At 37.9% G+C, this 23,172-nt stretch overlaps 1 protein-coding gene across 7 annotated transcripts in view; it reads left to right on the top strand.

The window, feature by feature from the left end:
• The window catches only part of ARHGEF7 (Rho guanine nucleotide exchange factor 7), a 126,076-nt gene that overhangs the window by 82,249 nt on the left and 20,655 nt on the right, over window positions 1-23,172 (top strand). For all 7 annotated transcript variants that reach the window (XR_010428530.1, XM_064646493.1, XM_064646495.1 and 4 more), the window contains 8 exons: window positions 9,468-9,606; window positions 10,483-10,542; window positions 11,737-11,883; window positions 13,761-13,847; window positions 17,278-17,356; window positions 18,758-18,897; window positions 19,544-19,768; window positions 21,406-21,499. Coding sequence is in view for 6 of the 7 variants with exons in the window: in XM_064646493.1 (XP_064502563.1) it covers window positions 9,468-9,606; window positions 10,483-10,542; window positions 11,737-11,883; window positions 13,761-13,847; window positions 17,278-17,356; window positions 18,758-18,897; window positions 19,544-19,768; window positions 21,406-21,499 (971 nt within the window). In the remaining variant the exon portion in view is untranslated. The remainder of the gene's footprint in view (window positions 1-9,467; window positions 9,607-10,482; window positions 10,543-11,736; window positions 11,884-13,760; window positions 13,848-17,277; window positions 17,357-18,757; window positions 18,898-19,543; window positions 19,769-21,405; window positions 21,500-23,172) is intronic.

Raw genomic sequence — 23,172 nt, 5'->3', positions numbered from 1 at the left:
AGGATTATCCTGACTTTCTGAACTCTGAGAAACAGTGATAGAAATGTGAGGGAGGAAACCTGTTTATTCTGCAAATGGAGAAGAGAAGCATTTCTTCTCCTTCATGTTTCTTTGTGCATAGATTGTCCTAAGAAAAATTCAGCTTCAGGTCTGTGAAGTCAGCTTGATATCAAATCCTGGCAGAGCCAATATAAGTATCATAGAGGAGTTAAATAATTTGGTTGTGGAAGCAGGTTCAAAGCAATTGTGTTTTTTTGTATGAGATAGCTTAAGGGAGAGAAGTTGTGATAGACATTTCTCTGTTTAATGCTATTGTGTTGCAAAACGTGACTCAACAGAATTAAATCCTGTTGTTTTTAATTACCCTTATTTTATTATTCTAATACCTTAATTTTTGTTGCCCAACATTGCTGTAATTAGCAAGTGGCTTGACTAAATATTCAGCTTGAGACAACTGCCATGAAGAAATCAGAAAGTGGCTTGAAGCAGTTCTGAACTTTTCCTCTTGGAATGCCAGAAAACTTTTAATTACATTGTTTTAAAAGTATGGAGAAAGAGGGGAATAACAGACTGATTGGAAAATAGTCCGAACTGTCTCCTTGTCTGTTTAGCTGAGATGTTTTTAATGTGTAAAAGCATCTGTTATAAAACTTAATGTAAAAATTACCATGAGGTTTGAGGATACTCATGATTGTAAAATGATGAAACAACTGCACTGCACTTAATACTGGATAAAAGACCAAGATTTAAGTCTTTTAAGAAAAGATGATGTTTTGTTGGTTTTTTTTAGGAGTACAATTTTAGCAGAGGGTTCAAAACCATTCTTTGTGTTTTAATACCAGCAAAAAATAAGAGAGAGAAATGGGTGTTTGTGGAATACTTGGATTTGAATATCACGTTTGTAACAGCTGTGCTATGCAGTGGCATTTTAGAGAGAGGAAAAAGGAGCAATCTGGAGTGGTTCGGTATTGAACATATTTGATTTGTAACAATCTTACTGTCTACAGAAAATTATTTCTTACCATGAATTCTGTGCACTTCATAAAATGAACAGGTGTGTATTAACTGTGCCTCTGAAAGCCTTTTTACAAAAAACCTAGCAAATAATTTTAAGTCAAATTCTTATATCACAAAATTAGTATTTTCTGCAGTTTATTAGGCTCACTTGTTTTTGCTGGGAACCATACCAACAAAAAAGAAATCAAAAACATCTCCTAGCTAGGTGCCCTAGATGAAACTTCAGAAACTTTTATTTTCTTTTGGTTTTGGTTTTCTTTATTCTATAAAATATAATATTGTTGTTTTTTTACTGTCACTGACTAAAAATAAATTGAAGAAAATTGGCTGTCATTAACTGAAGCATTAACTGTGTTTTTTCTTTAACCAGTTGGATCACTGTAACATCAAAATTGTAAGCAGTTGTCTGGTTTGGTGGAATATTACACATATGAGGTTTTTATATGTCATTTGCTGAGATATTAAACATGCTCTTCAAGGAGTGTTGTAATAACTGTTAAAATGTTGTTGACACCTGGTAAAGAATCTGTGTCTATGCATATATATATATATATATATATATATATATATATATATAAATAAAAACCCCAGGATGTTAAGTTACTCAGAATCATTGTGGACTTCTAGACAAAAAATTGAATAGCATTTTTGTGAAACCAGTTCTAAATAGCAGTACTTTGGGTGGAATTAGAGATTTAAAAGGGGTATTCAGTTGGAATGTGACCGTCTTTTTTTTTTGCCTTTTTTTTCCCCCCCTTTTTTTAAATGGCATCCAATATGAATGCCTGTCTGTTTCCTCTTTCTCTTCTTTGCCATTGCAGCAGCAACGTGGGGGCTTTTATTCAGTTAATACATAATAAGGGGATGTGTGTGCATATATGTTCACATATGTGCACGTGTATGTAAATATGTAGTGAGGTGTGAAGGCAATTAATTATATTATTTAAAGAATAAGAGATTTTTGATGTTCAAATCTTCAAAGCCACAAACATATTTCATTTAATAAGTTAAATTATTAATAAACTATTAAAATAAGTATTATTAGGGACCTAAGTGTATATGACCATGAAGAAATGGGAATAAAACCTAATGGAGCCCCAAACAGGAATTCAGGTTCCAGAGCTATCTGTTTCTGAGGTTGTATTTTCCTCTGATAATCACTACAACAACAAAAGCTTTCTATTAAGTTTGGAGACAAATTCTCTTGGTTCCAGTTGTGGCTTTATAAGTTTTATCCGTGTGTTAGAGTTGGTACACAACATAATTTCTCAAATTTTATACTGTCTTGAGATTTGGTAGGTGCATTTTGTCTCAGAAATTGTTTTGGATCTATTGTATACTTTTTTTCCAAATCAATTAGTTTGAAGGATTCAGTAATTTTTCTTCAAATCAGTCATTGTATCTTGTAATTGTGTCTTAAGCCACTGGCTAGAGCTGAAGAGGTGGAGTTTGGCAGGTACAGTTGGGTAGTGGCTCTGGCAGAGTACAGTATTTTGCATATATCCTCCACAGTTCCCTTCTTATAGTGGCTATAGTGCCAGTGTACAGGATCCCTGTTTTGTTTACTTTATTCTGTAACAGTCATACCTGTGTGACTCCATTGTTTCAGGTTTGTTTCTAGTATCTCATAATTTTTCTTGAAGATCCCAGTTCAAGTGCAAGGGTAGGTGATCCAATATATGGTATTATTTTAGGTGAGAATTTTGCTAGCTGGTGTTACGACCCGCCCCAGGAAAAGGGGAGGGGGGTAACCCGGGTTCTTATCAATAATTCCCTTGGGGTGGATTAGAGTGAAACGACACTGAATAATCGGTGTCTGAAAACATATATTGGTAAGGTTTATTTTAACAATTTTGCATCAACAGGTATGCTAGCATTTTGGGTGCTGTCATAGAGATAACCTTTGGGGGGGAGGAGAAAATGCATAGGGGAGAAAGACAGGATAAGAGTAAGGGAGAGTAAGGAAAAAGAAAAGATAACAGTGGAAAAAATGTATATAGTCACCGCCCACGGGATCCAGCGATGACACTTGGTAGTTGCAGCTTCCATGTCTGTCAGTTGAAGTGGTGGCCTTGATCTGCTGGGGGTGAAGGAGAGAAGCCCCCACACTCCAAGAAGTTATGAGTTATTATATCCATGGTCAGTGTCACGGGCCATGCCTCCAGCCTCCAACCTCTCCCTGGGCCTGCGCAGAGTTTTTGTGCCTGGCCTGGTCCCCACCTTTCAAGTTGGCAGAGGGGGGGATGGGCTTTAATGGGCCATCAGAGGTATAAACTCGGCTGTTTCTGCCTTTTCAGGGCTTGACACCTTCAGCACTGGAGGGAGGGATGGGCCCAACTGCCCATCAGAGGTCAAAAGCCTGCAAAAAAGTCTCCTAGAATGCACAAATCATTAACCGTTTCAGTCTCTGACAGCTGGTGAGAGCAGTACTGCCTTGATAATGTGGTGTTTAGTCAAAGTAGCTCTGGTTCCTCTGTGTGCTTCTGATCATAGACATATGCTTGCATTCCAGTAAGAGAAGGAACAGAATGAGCAACCGAAGGTGTAAAAGAATGAGTTTCAATCAGATTAAGAAACTCAGTTGGATACAAAGTACAGAAATGAGTAATTACAACAGAGTAAGGAGTGCCAGGAACATGAAGTGTTACCTACCTGGGGAAGATCACAAGCCATAAAGTTCAGTACAAGGAGAAAGTCCAATAAAAAAAAAGAGGGGGCAGAAGCTAGGACTGGCACTTTGTGTGGACTGCATCCAAAAATGACAAGAGGAAAGGTATTTAAATATAGAAATTACTGAAAGGTGGATAGCGTAATTAAAAAAAAAAAAGTTTAACAACTCCCACTGATCAGTGGACATAAGACTCTTCTGAAGAAATATGGACAGTGCAGACCCAATGTAACCAGCATTAGGTATGTAATTTTTGGAGGAGTGGAGTGTGGTGTTAAGTTTTCTTTACTTTGTTTAAACAGCACTGTGTTTATTTTAAAACAAACAAAAGAAAAATGTTCCCAAAAGAAAATTAAGTTGATGAAAAAGCAGCCAAAAATTACTGACAAACACCTGCCTCTTTTATTTTGCTAAGTGGCAAGTATTGAGCCAGTTCTCAGCACCAAGAAGGCTATTCACAAATCTTCAAATATTAATTTTGCTAGATTCTTGTGTTCTCTTAGATAACATATCCCAAGCATATTCTACACTTGCATCACAGACGTACCAGTCTGGATAAAATTTGTGGAGCTGAAACATCACAATTACTCTGAGTAACTGGAGCATGGAATACAGATCAGCTTGAGTCAGAAAACTCTTTGTGCCTCCCCCACTTTGGAGGATCCCTGAGCCTGCAAGTGTGCAGGCTGATGTCATACGCCAAGCAGCAGTCCCTGGGAGAGGAGCTTGACTGGGAAGTTTAGCCCTAGGAAATTAAAAGCTGCAGTAGAGGGGTTGCTGAGCCAAGCTGTGTCACAACGCTCTCAAAATGCGGTGCCTCTGTTCAGTTCTCAGACCCCTCAGCAGTGATAGCTCGTGCTCCATCTCTTACAAACAGAGCCCTACTTCAGAAGTGTAAGTTGTGGTTTTAAATGATTTTTCTGGATCTGCTTTCCTCAAGTTTAAATAGCCTTTTTTTTCTTTGCCTTCTGTTATTTGTAGGCACGTCTGAACTTGTTTTCTTCCCTCCCCCAGTCTGATTTGCAGCTTTTGAGGCAGATATACTATGAAAGATTTGAATATATTAATAAGGCTTAAAGACACTTTTCATGGTGACCTTTAAAATATCTCAAGTGTGAACTAAGTCTAGTCTGGAATGGGGAGAACTCTTCAGCTTGAGATTTCAGAATAAATGAAGCACAGCACTTTAGTATGCTTCTCTGCATTTTATTGTGTAAAATAATGTAAGTAGTGAATTAAGGTCTCATCTGCCTCTTTCTGAGAAGCTACTTAGGCAGTTGTGACTGAGTTGATGATTTCACCATTCAAAAGTTTTTCCTGTTCAGCTAAATGATACCTTTTTTTTTTTTTTTTTAAATGTACTGCGTAGCTGTGGGCTGGAGTTTCGTTTAGTGCATGCTGCCTAGGAGACTGTGGTGCTTGCAGTCATCAATTGAAATTGTGACATGAAAGAGCTATTGTCTTTGGCAAAGCAGCTGACACTGACTTTTTTTAAGCTGCAATTAATTAAAAGCCAGTTGTGAACTGTTGTCATGTTTGAACAGGATTTTAAGCCACTCAGAGGTTATTGAAAGTAAACTCTTCCATTATATCCTGTATTATGTTTATCTTTTGTGACTAAATGAAAGACATTCACTTTGAGCTAAAGTAACATCCACATTTTGATGGATATTTTATGTCAACAAAGCTGCAGAGGTGGCAGATTGGTATAGCATAAGTAGAATGATAACGGGGTCTGCATGATGGAACTGTTCAGACAAAATTTTGGGAACTGTTGTATTAGTGGAGCGTGTGCACGTGTTCAGACTGGAGCCTGAGCAAGCTGGCATGTCAAAACTTGTCAGAGGGAAGTGCAGAATTGTATGAAAGAAAATATTGTCCTCTTGGGAATGTTGGGAGGAAAACTACATCATTCAGTTTTAATTACACCTATTAACACTTCTCAGTATAAAAGGCTTGCTGATGATGCCATTGCCAAGCCTGTTTTTCAGGACTTTGTGTACATTTCCAAGTGAGCTGAGGTTTAAACTTGCTCCATGGGTTCCTATACTGTGATTAAGTAAAAAGATGATGATAAACAACCAAGTATCACTTGAGCAGTGAATGGCATAACCAAAGAGTGTGTTTAGTTTAAGGGATTGCAGAGCAGATAGCAAAAGCAAGTTAATGCCAGGTTTTTATTTCAGGTTTCCATGTAGTCGGTTTTAACTCAGGCTACAGTGAGGTTTTTTGTGCTTTCTCACGTCTGTTTTATAATGCTGTAGTCTAGATGAAATGGAACAACAATAGTGAAAATTAGAGATGTGAATGTGGGTGGAATGGTAACCAATGTTCCTTCTGCTGTAGAAGCGCTAAATTTAAAAAAAAAAAGGGAGGAGGAAGTGCCTGCCTTGTGTTAGTGGGTAGTTTAGCAAATATAATTTATATAATGTGTTTGTATACACCTGACAGCATGGAGATGGCCGAAGTAATTAGGAATGGGGGTTTTCACCTTTTTGCAACCTAAGGGCAAAAACTAGCACCGACCAGAACAGTGTTAAATTGAATGGCCTGTGGTATTTGAGATTGGCTGCCGTGTAGGGGTGAAAAGAGAAGCTGCATAATACTTATATGAATTGTGCTGCCTGAAATGCAGAAGAATAGTAGATAATGTAAAGGGGCAGAGCTGGTAAAATTAAGCAGCAGGGGCTGTGTGTCTGACTGAAGCAATCAAAATGTAGTGAATGAGTATAAATAGCTACTCTCCCTTGGTTCTCATAGCAAATGTCTTTCACTTCAAAAAGATGAAATATGATGAAATACTGTATGTAACCTAACTTTATGATGCTGACATGGATGGGGGTGCTTACAGGTAGAATTAGTGGATAAAACAAAAAAAGCAGTGGTGTGCACATGATCAGTGTCATACACATAGCTAATTGAAATTTAAAACCACTGGGTGTCTCCTGACAGAATGACTTTTACAGGTGAACTTTGGTAAAGCTTCCTGTGGAAACTCGATGTCATATCTTCATTACTTACTGGAAACAGTTTCTTTCCTTTAATCTGAGTCAGGAGGAGAGGACATGCCACTGCAGCATAGCCATGCACTTGATGTTTCAGCGAATTTCCCGGAATATTTGACCAAGAAGTAGCTGGTAACACTGTAAAACCAAGACATAGTTATCAGTCAAAATCTTTAGTCTTGTTTAGGGTGCCACTGGAATCAGTTGTCAAGTTCTGAAGTTCATGTGATTTTCTGCTGAGCAAGGGCTGGGACTAAGAAAGCATTAGGCAAAGTAGGTCTTCAGATTCTAGGTATTCAAAGTTGGCCAGTTTTACCTAATTTTAAATTTAAGTTCAGAAAGTACTCAGGCTTATCTGTGTTCCATTATTATAACTCTTCCTGCAAGGTATTGTAGGAGGTTGTTCAATGAGTTTTAATTTTGGCTAAAACCTGATTATGTCACGAGCTGATTTTAGGAGGCCTGGAATTGCTGATACATCTTGCTTAAAAGGGATGTAACAAAGTCTTTCTTAAGTGTGCCTAGCCCTTCTCTTTGCATCTTTAAAATGCACAGCAGGTGTTGGGAAGTCCCCTCACCCTTTTTCTGGACTGAGCAGTTGAATGCAGCAGAAATTGCACAAATACATGCACGAAGGAGTGCCTGGGCCTTGTTAGAATGGGGGTGGTGAGCTCTAAAAAGAGGTGACGTAAAGTGATGTTGGACCTGACAATTCAGAAACAGTGCTGGATATACATAAGCAAGGTAGTGTAAGTAAATACTGATTAACTAATCTGGAGACAAGTAAACTTGGAGTAAACTGTATGGAAAAGTACCTTCTCTTCTGTGAACATCTGAGACATGAATGATCCATGTGAGATAGTGGGTAAAGCACTTACATTGGGGTGGGAATGTCACAGTTTGTAGAACTATAGAATCATTTAGGTTGGAAAAGACCTTTAAGATCAAATCCAACTGCCAAGTCTGCCACTAAACCATGTCCCTAAGCACCATGTTGATGTCTTGTTCTACTGTCTTCATCTATTTGGACAAATTACATTAATAAGCAGTGTCACTTGTTCTGAAATGAGGGGGAGTATGTGTGTGTGTCTTGGGGGAAGTACAATGGTCTGTTTTGTCTTAATGTACATAATACTTTTAATTACCATGACTCACTGATAATTGAGTGCATGTATTATGTCAGTGTCTTGTCAGTGTTTTTTCCCTATGGAATTCGAGCAGGTCAAGATTTGCTTTCATTTCTGCATGGAAACATTGTGCCCTAGGTTTGGAGATCTTTACCCTTTCCTTTTGTTAATGTGGCCATAATGTAACAAGTGTACATGTCCTTTATTGCTGTTTGATATTTGACACTGTTTTCTTTTTTACACTTTCTTAAAGTACTAAATATGATATCTGGCTAAGGCTTCCTTTGAAAAATGAGACAATGCCAATGACTAGGGAGGGGGAAAAAATTTAGTAGTAGTTCTGATTTATGAGACCATAATGCTATCGAGCAGTAGGAAGTAAAGACTTTCAGAATATCTTAGAATGGAATTTACTCGACTGTCACATGAGAATAGCATTTTTTTCTTGTGTGTTTTTTTTTGAGAACTAGTTAATTTACTATAATAAGGGCTTAAAACTTGAGCAACCTCATCTGCAGATGTCTAGAATACTTGAATGTAAGATACTATCTTTTTAATAAGCAGCTTTCTGAATTTTTTTATTTAGATTTTGTCTTTAGAATCCTATGTTCTTCTGCAACTTGTATTTTGTGAAGCCTGGCAATCAGCCCAAGTGCTACCGTATCTTCCTTTCCCAATAGAGAGGGCTCATTTTGTTCCTGGTAACTTAAACTCTTGAAAAGCTAGTTCTCCTCCACCATAGTCCTCTGAAACCTCTGATTTATAAGGAAGCAGAAGATGTAGCTATTTTGTCTCCTTGATAGCAAAGTGAGCTGAAATTCTCAGCGAAGTGAGCTGAAATTCTCAGATGCACTGCTTTTTCAACTGAGTTAATGTAAAAAGTTGAGTGGCTGGACCAGTTCTTGTAAAAGATTCAAATATGAAAAAACATCTGGAGAAGGGGAAGTAGCAATCCTTGATACTTGGAGAGCAAGTATTTCTTACAACAGCTTTGCTGTCGAAACAAGTTATGTTGTGTTAAGCACACCCTTAGTGAAACCCTAACTCAATTTAAGAATAGATTACACAGCAATTACTTCTACCATTTGTATGGATGTTCATTACTTTTTTGTGGTAAAACTTTGGATGTGTGAGATGAGGTCATTAAACATGTAAGTGTGGGAGGGAAGAAAGTCCTGAAACATTCTGTGTCTTCTCATTAGTGCCTGACACCTAAAAAATAGTAATTTTTGTTTAAATATGAAGCCATTGACTTGTATATTACCTGTGTAAACCACCTCTAAGGTCAGCTGTTATTTTACTAGAATAAAGAGCTAAGCAATAGAATATAGTGCAAATGGTTTTGTTCTTTAATCATTGCTTGGATGGGGTAGCATTTGAGCAATGGTTGCTTAGAATGGTGGATTGGATCCTGTGTCTGTTTTTCCCTGGAAGGACCCCAAATCTACAAATGGCTTTGTTCCTGTAATTTATTTAATGCATAAACCGATCACAGCACTTAAGTTGTATTGAATTACTTTTTTATTTATTTGGCCCCTCGTTTTATTGGCATATTTTGTTGTAGATGAAAAATTGCAGTCAAGAATCCAATGTAATTTTAGTTGTCTTGATAATTTAATCTTAATTTGCTTAAATATCTTGTGTACACAGTGAGGAGCTAGGAGAATTCATGGAGATGAAAGGTGCCAACAGCCCTGGGATCCTTGTACTGACCACGGGCCTCAGCAAACCTTTTATGCGTCTGGATAAATACCCCACGTTACTCAAAGAACTTGAAAGGCACATGGAGGTATATCTTATCAGCATTTATGTTCCAGCTTAATGATGATTTGACAACAATTATTTTAAAGGTACATGTCAAACATGATGGGACCCAAAACTACATTTGTTTGCTCTTCCGTCAGCCTTCTAAAGTACAGGCTGCAATGGTTTATTTAAGACTCAGTGCAGTGAAACTTCCTGTAAAAACTAAACATTTAAAGTAAAACTGTCCAGAGAAGCTAATCATCACTCTTAGAACAGGTCTAGTAGGGGTCTTTAGTTGGCTTGGCATCTAATGTGTCTCCTGCATACTACCTGAGGCCCCTTTATCTTGTAGGAGTGCTGTTTCTCACCTCACCATGTTGAACACATCACCAAAATAGTCCCTTTGACTCCTACTCACCACTGTTCAAAAGTGATTGTTACAATATGGGAAGATGTTCAAGGAGCTACTGTTTTCACCTTTGCATTTTGTAGGTTAGATGTTTGGAGTATGAACAAAGGAGAGAAACAGAAGGCATATGGGTCTTGTCACACAACTTGGTTTGTCAGTCAGTGACAACAGAACATGCTAGTTAGTCTGTAAGGAATCATGTTTGTGACAAAGCTAACATGCCAAATAAAACTCTCCTCTTAGGATTTCAAAATCTCTTATCCACTAGGTCTTGTAAAAGTTCTGTGGCTCTATTTAAAGTGTAAGTAGGAATGTGACAAATAACTGCAGTTTTACTAGAAGCAACACCCACCAGTCTTTGATATAAAGCGGCCACGAAAAGAGAGCAGATCAGTCTACAAATTCAATTTTGCAGAATTGTTTATTTGTTTGTAGTTCAGCCTCTAACATTTTTTTAATTAATTGTACTGGAACTAAACTTTTTATGTATGTTTTCTCCATTGGTTTTAGGATTATCATCCGGATCGTCCAGATATTCAAAAATCCATGACTGCCTTCAAAAATCTTTCTGTAAGAGTCATAAAAGACTAGATTATCTATTTTAAGTAGAATATTTTCTAATTTTATTTCCCTCTATTGCTTAAAAATGTGACCTTTTTTTGTAACTGTTTGTATAGTAAATTTTTGAAAGCCTGGAAGTTGATGCTGTTTGTAGGCAGAGCTAAGAATGGTAATTTAGGATGGGGAGTTACAGCAAATAGATTGTTGATGTCAGAGTTGTGCAAAGGATTCTGCACCTCTGTCTGCCCTCTCATCATGCTTCATTTCCCTTTCTACCGGTGCTAACATAAGTAGTGTCCTGAAGAAGGGCTTTGTTAAACAAAGGAGTAAGTTTTCTGATGTTTTTTAAGTGCATTCCTTCTCAGGTAATGGTGTTGGAGCTGGGGGAGAGAGGATGAAGAGGAAAGTGCTAGTGAAGTTCAGAAGATGCAAGACTTTCAGTAATAATTGGAACATTGGAAGCCTAATTTGAACAGATGAGCTGTCTGTTACTGCCTTTACAAAAGAAACCAAAACCCACACCTCAACTGCAACAAGCATATAATTAATGCAGTCTGAGTTACAATAAACTTAATGTTTTATGCTTCCTGTTAGGAATGTGTGCCGGTGGTAACCTGGCATTTTCTATTTTTTTATTTTTTTAAATCAGAAATTTAGTGTTATCAGTGTTCAGAAGAGGTTTGTGGATTCCATCCTGTTGGGTGCTATACGAACAAGAGGAAACAATTCTTGTTGAGAAAAATTCAAATTAATAGAAGCAGGTTGGAGACACCTAATAAAAATAGGAACACCGGGTTATATGTACTCATTGTTTGCACAGATGGCATGTGTCTTTTTACTGAAGAAAGAGGCTTTCTTGTATAGACATGTATTTCTGATAGGTGTGTTACTCTTTTCTGCTGAGCATATTTGGACATACGAAAATTTGAAATATAAAGAAAGGAGAAATTTGAGAAACAGCTATGACTGAATTTGGAATGGTAATTGAAGTCAGTGTATTGAAAAGTAAAATATTTAAGTTAGCAAAACTAGTTTATAAAAAATATTGGTAATAGTCATCTAAATGAAAATGCTTCAAGTAAGGTGCTGTCTTCTGTGTACCAGAAGCCCAACAATAAATACAACTGTAATGATATTTCTATCCTTAACCCATTCCAAATTGATGGAGTTAATAGAAGTGGTATTTTTCCCTATGTTTGTTAGGCACAATGTCAAGAAGTACGGAAACGGAAAGAACTTGAACTACAAATACTGACAGAAGCTATCCGTTGTTGGGAGGGAGAGGATATTAAAACACTTGGCAATGTGATTTACATGTCCCAGGTCATGATTCAGTGTGCTGGAAGTGAGGTAACATCCTTCTCATCTTTACTGCTGGTCTTTCCATTTTGAATAAAGTTCATTATAATCATTATGCAACAGAAATAAACAGAAGGCTTCAGAGATGCTAATCTAAGTTAAAATCTGTCTCTGTTGATTTAAAGCCTTTTTTCAAAACCTGAAAAAAAAAAATTTCCTCGAAGATGGATGCTTTCATCTGTAAAATTTATTGAAAAGTGACCAAATACAGCAGTTATAAATATTGTAAGATGATTTTTGCAGGACTGTTTTGAATGTGCATAATTAAACAGGATTTTTCATGTGTAGTTATGTTACAGGATCATTTTGCATAGCAGTTATCACAGTGTGTTTTAAATAGCAAATATGTTCAAGTTTTATGTTGTAAAGTGTGTGGGGCACACGTTTCTTCCTGTTTTGGGCACATTGCTCAAGTAGTAAATTTTGAAATGCACGCTTGAGATATTCTGTTAATTCTGTGATTCAGAAATGGAATAAGATGATACAATAGAAAATTGAAAGTGTCAAAGTCTGGGGTGATTTTTTTTTTAACCAAAGAAACAAACAAACCACACAAAGAAAAGCTTGTACTACTATTTTACCTATGTTAAAATAATCTTAAAAGCAAGTGTTAACAGAAAGGAAATGTTATATGAGTTACTGACATATTTTTACTGCTTGTTGTTCCCCTGAAAATTTAATGAAGCTTTGAAACTGGTGGGGGCTTTTGAATTGCAACCTCATTCAGTCAGCTTCCTGCCTTGGAACAAAGATGTCCATAAATACAAAGAAAAAGAAAAATGTTTATGCAACTGAATATTTAAAAGTTAGTCACTTGATATTTTTCTCTCAGATATTTAGTTAGGTGCTAAAGTAAATAAATAAGATTCAGTAGAGCTAATAGTGCATCTTCTGCAGTCATGTCTCTTTTTGAAGTCTTCAAAACAAATCATCACCCCCCACTCTCATTATGAGATAAAATGTCAAATGGAAGGGACTTCTAGAAGTTTCTGCATAGCACTGCATCTTTTTGACTAGATACAGAACAGTTTCATTTGTGCACCAGCAATGGGGTTTAGTTTTCTCTTTTTGAAAATGATACAGACCTTTGTAAATGTTTACTGAAGAACAGGGACATTAAAACTTACTAAGGACTTAATTTCCATCATCTTTGCAAAAATATAAGACAGTGGCTTTGTCAATGAATGTATTTGTTTTGTCATAATGTTTTAATTTAGTGCTTCTCTGTTTTGTTGTCTGTAGCAGTAGATTAAGAGTACACTTACTGCTCCTTCCCTAAAAATACCCCAAAACAAGACCACAATGGACAATTCCATACATGAAACCATCAAATTAAAATCAGACCAAAATAATGAGTGCTTTTCTTCTGACTACAGAAATTATTGATTTGTTTTTAGTACTTTGGGGCATAATCCAATATTTAAAAATCTGATCTCTCCAATTTGAGAGACCACAGTCTTGATACTATTGTAACAGCATCCATCTAAATTATATTAAGAAATATACCCAATATGTAATTTTGTTTTTGCTGAAATTGGCCAAACAGTGGTTGTCATATTAGACAAGGTCAGTATTTCATCCAGACTGTAAAATTTTTCTTTTAAAATACTAGGCTGTACTCTCCAGGACACAGTATAGGCATGTGTTAGTAGCACTTTTCAAGTAGAAAATAAATAATTCTGTCTTCTTTCCTTTCTTTTCTTTTCTTTTTTTTTAATTTCCATGGAGAGTTAATTTTGCAGCAAGCAAATATTTGCAGAGTAATCGTGGAGTTGTAATGTTGATAGTTTTTAATAATGTAAAATGGAAAAAGGGGGGAGGGGACTTGTGATGTTGTATTTAATTTTTCATTTTCTTCTTTTAACAAGGAAAAGAATGAAAGGTATCTTCTTCTCTTCCCTAACATTTTGCTAATGTTGTCTGCCAGCCCAAGAATGAGTGGGTTTATCTATCAGGTAAAGTAATGCATGTACCTATGTGTATAAATGTGCTGGGGGGTGTGTTTTTTCCAAATCATATTTCATAGAAAACTTGGAAAGATTATTAAACTTCTGCATTTATAAAGGTAAAAGGTAAAATTCCGACCTATGAGGCCAGGTTGTTTTGTTGTTTTTTTTTTTTTTTTCTTTTTTGCAGCTGTGACTATCAGCAAGGAGTGTTTTTGTACCTTGTTAGTAGTTGCTAATGAGAGGAAGTATCGGTAGCTTTTTAGATCTACACAGAAAAAGTGTGCTGTTGTATAGGTTTGTTAGTGCTCTTTGACTGCTGCTTGGGTCTTAACAAAATTACACAGTCCTTTTAAACTTTCCTTGATAGGCATTGGGCTTTTACCATCAGTTTGTTTATATGGAGCTACATCAGTGTTTTATCTTTGAATCAGCAGAACGCTTTTAAAATTAATCTTTTAGTTTTTTTATTTAATGATTGTTGAGACAGTGTAGAAGTTGTTCTGGGGCTCACAGACTAGATTCCCTCTGGATGAAGCTGAACTGGAAGGCACACTCCGAAAATGCACTTGATCTGCTCTGACTGTTGGAGAAGATCAAGTACATGGGCTGACATTCAGTCCCTAGCCCCAGCCTAGGGCTAGCCCAGTGTAACACCACCAGAAATGCATGCGATGTGGCCTTTGGGACCCTAGCACTAGGCGTTTCCCTCCACAAATCCTCTGCTCACTGCTGGTAGACACAGTCTTGGAGCTCTTCTACCAAGTTCCTTTTCTGAATACTTGTGGCTGTTACCCCACAGGCCTATTCCAGAGATGGAACAACTCTGCTTTAGTGCAGGAAGATGACTAGTGTTTGGGTCGGCTCCCCTGTAGCTCTAGGGCATGTTTCGTAGAAGCACTTTACATTTTGGATGTGTAGTTCCAAAGACTCCCGACAGGCAAATGCATAGTCCATGACTTTTTGAAATCTGTATAAATGTTCTTCAAGTATTGCCACGCAGGTTTGAGGCATCACAGTAAAGCACCAAAAGCAAGGGAAAAACTGCAACAAAGTTCTAAAGAGATTTCACCTGCTAGAAGTGCTTCTGTAAATCAGACACTTGAGCAGTTTATTCCTTTCTCCTGATTTGCCTGCTTTGAAGGAATGCTGAAGCTTAGTCATTCGGTGTTCCTGTTTTATCAACCAGAGTCAGTCACAAAATGTGACTTTTTTTTTTCTATTAAGAGGTAATAAATTCCAAAATTTATGTTTGGATTCATACCTTACCTGCCACGATAGTAGCTGTATTTGTCAGAAATGGTGTTGCCTTAGGTAGTTCAAGTGGACTGTCGAGTTTCTTAGCTTTGTGCTCCTTCTGATTGTTCCAATGTTGATGGAGGTCCTAGAAAAGGCAGGTTCCAAGTGGCACGTTCAGAATTTCTGATGTAGGTAGATTCTCGTGTACTGATTAAAAAGGCAACTGACTGGGAGTTTAATGTGTTAAAAAGCAGTATGAAATTAAACAATCTGTGAGGTTTTTATTTTGCCTCTCCTACTGCATGTCACATTTCTTCATCCTCCCTCCCACTTTATCCCCTAGGTGCACATCATTGTTCAGGAAATAAGAAAAAAAGCAATTTTCTGTGCATTTGTCTTCAGCTTCTACTCAGAATGGCCGCAGCCCCTTCTTAGAGTTCACCATCCAACCCTCCACTGAATGCAAATCTCTTAATTTCCTCATAACTTCTTGTATGATTTTCTTATCACTAAGCATGTCTCAAATTTGAATGACTACATATTAACAGCAAGATGAAATTATTTTCAGCACTGTTTGTGTCTGAGACGGTGGCTCAGAGCCACGTCTGGATTGTGTAATGTGGGCCTCCTGGACATTTTTTCTGAGGTTCATGCTTCAGAACTCAGATGGATATGGACAGAAGATGATGCAGTTCCCTCAGTCATTCCCACAGAAATTATGCCACTGGAGGCTGCATCCTTCATTACACCCTCCCTGCATTTCTGAATAGTCCAGTTGTCAACAGGCTTCAAATTATCTGGTTGATAGTGCTGATATCTGCCACATGAGCAAATGGGGAGAACTTTTAGCAGTGGTAAACTGAAGTCACAAGGAGCACAGACCATACTTCACAGGGGGACTACATGATTGTTTGTTGAAGGAAGGGGAATATAAATGTTTTACAAGTTCAGTTCCATTTTTCTCTGTGTTTTACTGGCTGTACCTTTTCCTGCCGTGCGGTTCAGGTGATCTTTGTCACCAGTCTTTTGCTTAGTGTACCCCCATATTCCCTTCCCACCTATGTCAGCAGTTCTTGTGCATCTCTCTGTTGTGGTTGTATGCTGTGTTATTCATGAACCAGCAAACAGGGAAAAACAGGGAAAAGAGCAAATTTTAGCTGCATTGTAAGTGCCCATGTCCACCACATTTCCTTCGGTGGGGAAGCTGCTGCAAGAGAACTCTTCCTTTCTCTTTGGTATCTTGGGCTCGAACATGTTCTGTGCATACAGAATACCAAGTGATTTTTCATTTCCAAGCTTGTAAGAAACCTTTGTCCATTCTACAGTTGTTAGGAAAGAAGAACAAATAAGGTCGTTTTTTATTCTTTTCTCTCATTGGAGCCAAAATTCCACAGTATATAGTATTTGCTCTTTTGCCAGCGTGTGTTGAATAGTGTTTCTGTGCAGGAGAATACAGGATTTGTCTTAAAGAACTTTTATTAAAGTTGCAGTTTTGGTAAAGCCTTTCATCCTGAAAATATTTGATCTTATTTACTGTTCTGTGTTTTTAAAGGCTCAAAAAGTTATCCTAAACTGACTTTTTTTTCCTGCTTGACTGGGTTTAAAATGAGATCTTCTGCAAATTAGTATGTTCTTCTGAACAAAGATTACAAATTTGAAGGCATTTACTGCTTTCCTCTCCACCCCCAATATTTCTGTGAGTGAATTTAGTAGTGGCATTATTAGAGAAATAAATATTCAGTAAATAATTGATGTATTTGATTAGTGGAATCTTTCTTTATAAATATACTTGTTCCACGGACCTTATTTTGAGAGCTAATCAAAAAGTTTACAAACAAATATGCTTAAAGAAAGTCACCATTGCCTCTAATCATGTAACATGGATGACCCTGAAGGTCTCAGTTTCAAGAACCTGAGGGTATGAGGGGTGATCACTATTATGTTTGTATGGATTTCATAGCCTGCATAGGTACCAGCTATTCTTATTGAAGTCACAGATGTCCTTTGCAGAAATTGGACATATGAAAAACTTCTGAGATGTTTGTGTTGTTTTAAATGTTTTTAAACCCATCAGTGTGTGTGCGTTTGTCAATTTACTATGAATGTTTTTGTTCAGAGCTTAAAGTTAGTATTTTCTTTACTTGGTAATGTTTTTGTGTGGTTTGGATTTAACTTCAGTGTTACTGCCCTTTTCTTTAAGGGAAAACTGCCCATGACTGGAATGACTATTACAAAGCTAGAAGACAGTGAAAACCATAAAAATGCATTTGAAATATCAGGTATTGCCCATTAATATTTTTATTTACTACTTATTCTAGGATATACTATTTCAGACATCAGATGCTCTGTCTGGACAGAGGAAAAAACTTTTTTGCTGTGAGGGTGACCAAGCAGTGGCACAGGGTGCCTGGAGAGATCTCCATCCTTGGCGTACTCTGAAGCTCACTGGCCGTGATCCCAGGCAACCACCTCTAGGTGTCTGTGCTTGAGCAGAGGGGTGGATGACCTACAGAGGTCCCTTACAGCCTCAGCCATCCTGTGATTATACAGATTTTGTAAGGCTGCTACCCAGAGCCTCACTTGAAAACTGCTTTTTACTGCTTGTCTTAAGCAGTTAGGGAGCTATCTTTGCATGGGATTCATCCAGGAATTTCTGTATCTTAACGAATGGAGGCAGTGGCCTTGGAGAAGGTCCTTTATAAAAAAGCAGTTTACAGTATGCTGTTCACTGGAAGAACAGGAGTTCTAGAGACTCTGGAAAAGCTTTGAGCAAGAGCTTTCTTTTAGAAATGGTCCACCTCTTTCCTGAGAGACCTTTAGCATCTCTGATACTAATGATGATTGCTGTTGTGCTTATTTTGGATAATTTCTGTCTCTTAAGTCATTTGTTTCATCATATATCATATGTCCTTAGGCAATTTAAAGGACAGTGGGAGCAGGGTCCACAGAGTGGAGCTTCACACCTTCATTTATTTCCTGGATTAGTTCTGCTCCAAGCAGGTTGCATTAAAGTAAAATGATTTGACCCTCTCAAGTGGTTGACAGTATCATATAAATGCCATGAGGCACAGGGGAAAAAAAAGCTGTTGATGGTGTGTGTTTTTTGAGATGATGCTATGGAGCTGACCTCAAGAAGAATGTGATGGGTTAAATGGAGTTAATTGCAGAAATTAATTTTTTGTTAAGATTGCATTCCCAAATGACTTTTCCTCAACTTTAATACTGGATTCAGACCAGTTTTATGTTGCCTTCTGAGAGACCAGTGAACTCTGTTTTATAACTTTTCCTGTATTGTAGCATACGGACTCAAGAATGACTTTTTGGGATATATGCATGCTTTCCTGGTAAGAGTGTAAGGCTACTAGATGAGCCTGACTCCTACATCTATTTCTTGATATTAAGGTTGTGCCTAATTACTAGATCAATGGAAGAAAATAGAACTTCTGTACTTGGCTAAGAATAACTACATGGAGGCAATGTCTGTGATGCCTATCTTAAGGCAACATCTGCTACAGCCTGGAAAAGTGGGATGCTGTTGTCCAGAAAATAGAAGTTAAAATTTTTTGCTTACTACTTAGAGAATATAAAGTTTTAGGAAATGAATGTGTTTTATAATTATGTCGCATTGACTAAGTTGTTCTTCTGTGATTTCCTATATGTTCTGGTATCTTTTCACCTAGGAAATATGATTGAAAGGATACTAGTTTCTTGTAACAACCAACAAGATTTGCATGAATGGGTGGATCACCTGCAGAGGCAAACCAAAGTCACAACTGTTGGGAATCCCACCATTAAACCTCACTCTGTGCCGTCTCACACGGTAAGGAAGAGCTTCTGGATTGAAGTGAATGAGCAGAATTAAGTTGTCTGGCAAATATACCACAAAGGAAAGCATTACTTCTTTTAGCCATTAGTAACAAGAACTGAATGTTGTGACTGTAGTTTAATGGGTCAAAAGACCATTCTGTTTTTAATTGTGGGAACAAAAAATGCTTAGATCTTGGTGGAATAGTTTAACTGGGTAAAAGAAAATTAGTTATCATTACTTTTTCTGTTTTGACCAAGTAATACATCACCGTCTTTTAAGTATACTTAGAATAGTAGGTTTTAATTGGTGATGTATTTGACAGGCTGTGGAGAAACAATTTACTAAAGTAATTTCTTTTGAGTTCTGCATTTGAATTGTTGGATATGAATGGATCTAAATTTAGCTCTGTCCTCAGTAGAGAGAGAAGTGGGAGCAAGGCTGCTTGTAGCTATTCTTTCTTTAGTGTTTGCTCTGTGGTAGACAATGAAAATTGTTTAAGCTCCATTTTTTCAAAGAATTTAGTGTAAAAAATTTTCAGAGGCCAGCTGCAATAAACAGAAGTACTAGATAGCAAGTGAGATTATTTCACCAGTCCTTGATGTTACTATGTCTTCGTTAAGATAATATGCTTTCTTTCCTTTCCCATCATGTTTGACAGCTTCCTTCTCATCCAGTAACACCCTCCAGTAAGCATTCAGACAGCAAGCCAATACCACTGACTCCTGCGTACCACACTCTCCCCCATCCGTCACATCACGGGACTCCACATACCACGATAAACTGGGGACCGCTGGAACCTCCGAAAACCCCCAAACCTTGGAGTCTGAGCTGCTTACGGCCCGCACCGCCACTGCGGCCTTCAGCAGCTCTGTGTTACAAAGAGGTGAGATGCAGCGGCCAAGAAGTAGGATTCTGTAGCAGGCCTACAATAGGAAGTTTTAACTTTTTTCACACACCACCATTTTACGATTTTGTGCATGTTTTTGTATAATATAAAGGTGATTTGACAGCCAGTGCTGAATCAAAGGTAACGTACCAGTGCTGTTTGTTTCAAAGAGGAATTTAGTCTTATGGTTCAGAAGATACGAAGGCTTATTTTGTTTTGTAAGTAGCATGTGGTATGAGAGAGGAAGCCATTCCAAAAGCTATGAGTGTGTTTAGCCACACGGTAGGTTAATTTGGTCCTTCTGCTACATTTTGCGTAGTTTTGTCAAGAATAAGAAAACTTCAGATTTATGTAGGAAGTTTGCATGTATGTAAGAATATTGCATACTCTCTAGCCTGGTGGTATCTCCTGTTTCAGTATTTTTATCGTGCATTCTAATTATACTAGTTTAGTGTAGAGCTACAGGGCCCAGAAAGTATCATGCACTTATGCCTTAGAACATTTTATTCTGCAAGTATGAGATGTTGACAGCAAAATTTTATTTTGCAGATATCTGAATTTCAGATTCATAGAAACTGTAGCCTAAACACTGTGTCCCAGCGAGGCCTGGCTGTGTTTTTGTTATTGTGGGGTTTGGGTTTGGTTCTTTTGTTTTGTTTGTTTGTGGCTTTTTGTTTTGTTTGTTTGTTTGCTTTTGTTTTGTGATGGCTGTGTGTGACACTTTTATTTTCTTTTGTAAATCCCCTAAACAACAAGGAAAAAGTGATAAAGTGCTCTGCATTGCAAGATTAGTATTGTAGCTTGGTTGCTACAAGAGGTTCTTCTGTTTGACTGTATTACTTTGGCTGTACTGTATGCTCTTTTTGTTATTTAACTTAAAATACTTTCATGCTTTCATGTGTAGGCTACTAAATTATCTGATACATAAAAATTTTATCATCTTTACAGTATTTAGCATACAATGATGCTCAAAACCTATCCTCATTTTCTTTGATCTGTCCTGATCATTCACCTTTTACTTTCCTGTTCTTTATTTTCCTAGAAGATGTCTTGAGTCCTTGGGGTAAGGGGTAGACCAGCATATTTGAGCAGAAATGCTGCTGGGGTTTTTTTGGTTGTTTGGATGGTTTGAGTTTTCATTCTTTTGCTTTTTGTTTTTTTTTTTTTTTTTTTGCTGTAGGGCTTTGTAAGAACAGACCTAAACTTTTACAAATTTTGTCTTTGAAGAGTATACTACCTGCCAAGCTTCCTTGTTAGGTCAATTTTTACCTGCTTCTAAGTAGACAAGTGAAATGGATCACATCTCTTCAATAGTTCAGGAAAAAACCCTGTATTAATGTATTCCTGCCTCTTCCCTTCACTCTAGCTCCCAAACAGCATGTGTGCTTTTGCAGCAGCTTTTCTATATATTTTTGTTATTAGAACATATAAAATACCTGACTTTGTGTATAGTTGGAGGAAGGGTAGAGTGGAAATCAGCCAGTTCAGGCAACTTGAAGGTGGCAAAAAATATTAAGAAACTTAGTTTTGGTGCTGTTAAAAGGTTTTTAGTTAGTAACTTCGGTATGCATATTAGAAGTTAAACTTTTGAAATATTGTATAGAAGCTCTACTCTTTTTATTTTCCCCATACAGGATCTCAGTAAAAGCCCTAAAACCATGAAAAAGCTGCTTCCCAAACGCAAGCCAGAACGGAAGCCATCAGATGAAGAGTTTGCTCTGAGAAAAAGTAAGAGAGATTTGAACAAATGTCTGCATAATACAAGTGCTGGAATTAACATCAGTTCAAATTCTGTGAAAGTTAGGTGTAAGTGTAAGCAAATCTAATTTCCTCTCTCGTGTCAGGGGAGAGGAGTACGTATCTCCAGAGGATAGTTTGTTTTATTCATTTTAGGTGCTTATGCTACAATGGCATTAGTTATTTTCTAGTGCTTTACTGATTAGGATCCACTGATACAGTGGATGTATGCTTGTGAAGTGCCTATTTCTACCTGTTTATTAGTGGGAAGTGAGGTTGAAGGTAGAGCCATGTAAAGTTCAGTAAGGTAAACCTGACTTTTAATACTGTAAACAACAATTTGAAGATTCCGTACCACTCTTGCAGAATACTTTGTAGCTATGTTCTTAAACTGATTATGGTAGGAGCTTCTGCTGAGCTTGGTTTTGGAAGGCTGGTTATTGCTGCTGAGTCAGAGATGAGTTGCTTCCATGGTCACTTCTGAGATCCAACAGTCTTTTCTAACCTTCTATAAATAAGGTAATTTGCTCATCTGTAGCTAAGGAAATTGCAGAGCTTTAGACTGCTTGAAGTCAGAAGAACAAGACTAAACTGAGAGACTCTAGTGAATGTACAGAAAAAGAGAAGGGTCAAGATCTGGATGCTTAGATATTTTGGAGTGGAGAGAACATTGCAGGACTGGAAGAGATACTAAGCAAGTTTGCAGGCAACATAAAACTCAGAGCTGTTGACTCCCTCAAAGGCATGGAGGTCCTGCAGAGAGACCTCAACAAATTAGAGGACTCTGCAATCACCAACCAGATGAAGTTCAACAAGGGGAGGTGCCAGATTCTGCACCTGGGGTGGGGCAACCTCAGATGTAGGTACAGACTGGGGAGTGAGATGCTGGAAAGCAGTGCCATGGAAAGGGACCTGGGGGTCCTGGTCAACGACAAGTTGAATATAAGTCAGCAGTGTCCTGGCAGCCAGGAGGGCCACCCCTGTCCTGGGGGGGCATCAGGCAAAGCATTGCCAGCTGGTCAAGGGAGGGGATTGTCCCACTCTACTCTGCACTGATGCAGCCTCACCTTGAACATTGTGTGCAGTTTTGGGCACTGTAATATAGGAAAGATATTATGCTGTTAGGGAGTGTCCAAAGAGGGGCAGCAAAGATGGTGAAGGGCCTTGAGGGGAAGCCGTGTGAGGAGCAGCTGAGGTCACTTGGTCTGTTCAGCCTGGAGAAGAGGAGACCGAGGGGAGACCTCATTGCAGTCTGCAATTTCCTCATGAGAGGAAGAGAGGGGCAGGCACTGATCTTTTCTCTCTGGTGACCAGTGACAAGACCTGACGGAATGGCCTGAAGTTGTGTCAGGGCAGGTTTATGTTGGATATTAGAAAAAGATTCTTCACCCAGAGGGTGGATGGGCACTGGAACAGGTTCCCCAGGGAAGTGGTCGCAGCACCAAGCCTGACAGAGTTCAAGAAGTTTTTGGATAGTGCTCTCACGTACATGGTGACTCTTGGGAATGGTCCTGTGCAGGGCTAGGAGTTGGACTTGATGATCCTGATGGGTTCCTTCCAACTTGGTATATTCTGGGATTAATGTTATCAAGCAAACACGGTGTCCACTTAGTTGTCAGTGACACCACTGTAATTCTTCTGTAGAAATTTGTGTGATTGAATAA

The sequence above is a fragment of the Pseudopipra pipra genome, chromosome 2 (assembly GCF_036250125.1).
Source record: "Pseudopipra pipra isolate bDixPip1 chromosome 2, bDixPip1.hap1, whole genome shotgun sequence".
Lineage (NCBI taxonomy): Eukaryota > Metazoa > Chordata > Aves > Passeriformes > Pipridae > Pseudopipra > Pseudopipra pipra.
Note: the sequence above shows the minus strand (reverse complement) of the source record. Positions and strands in the feature narration are given on the sequence as shown.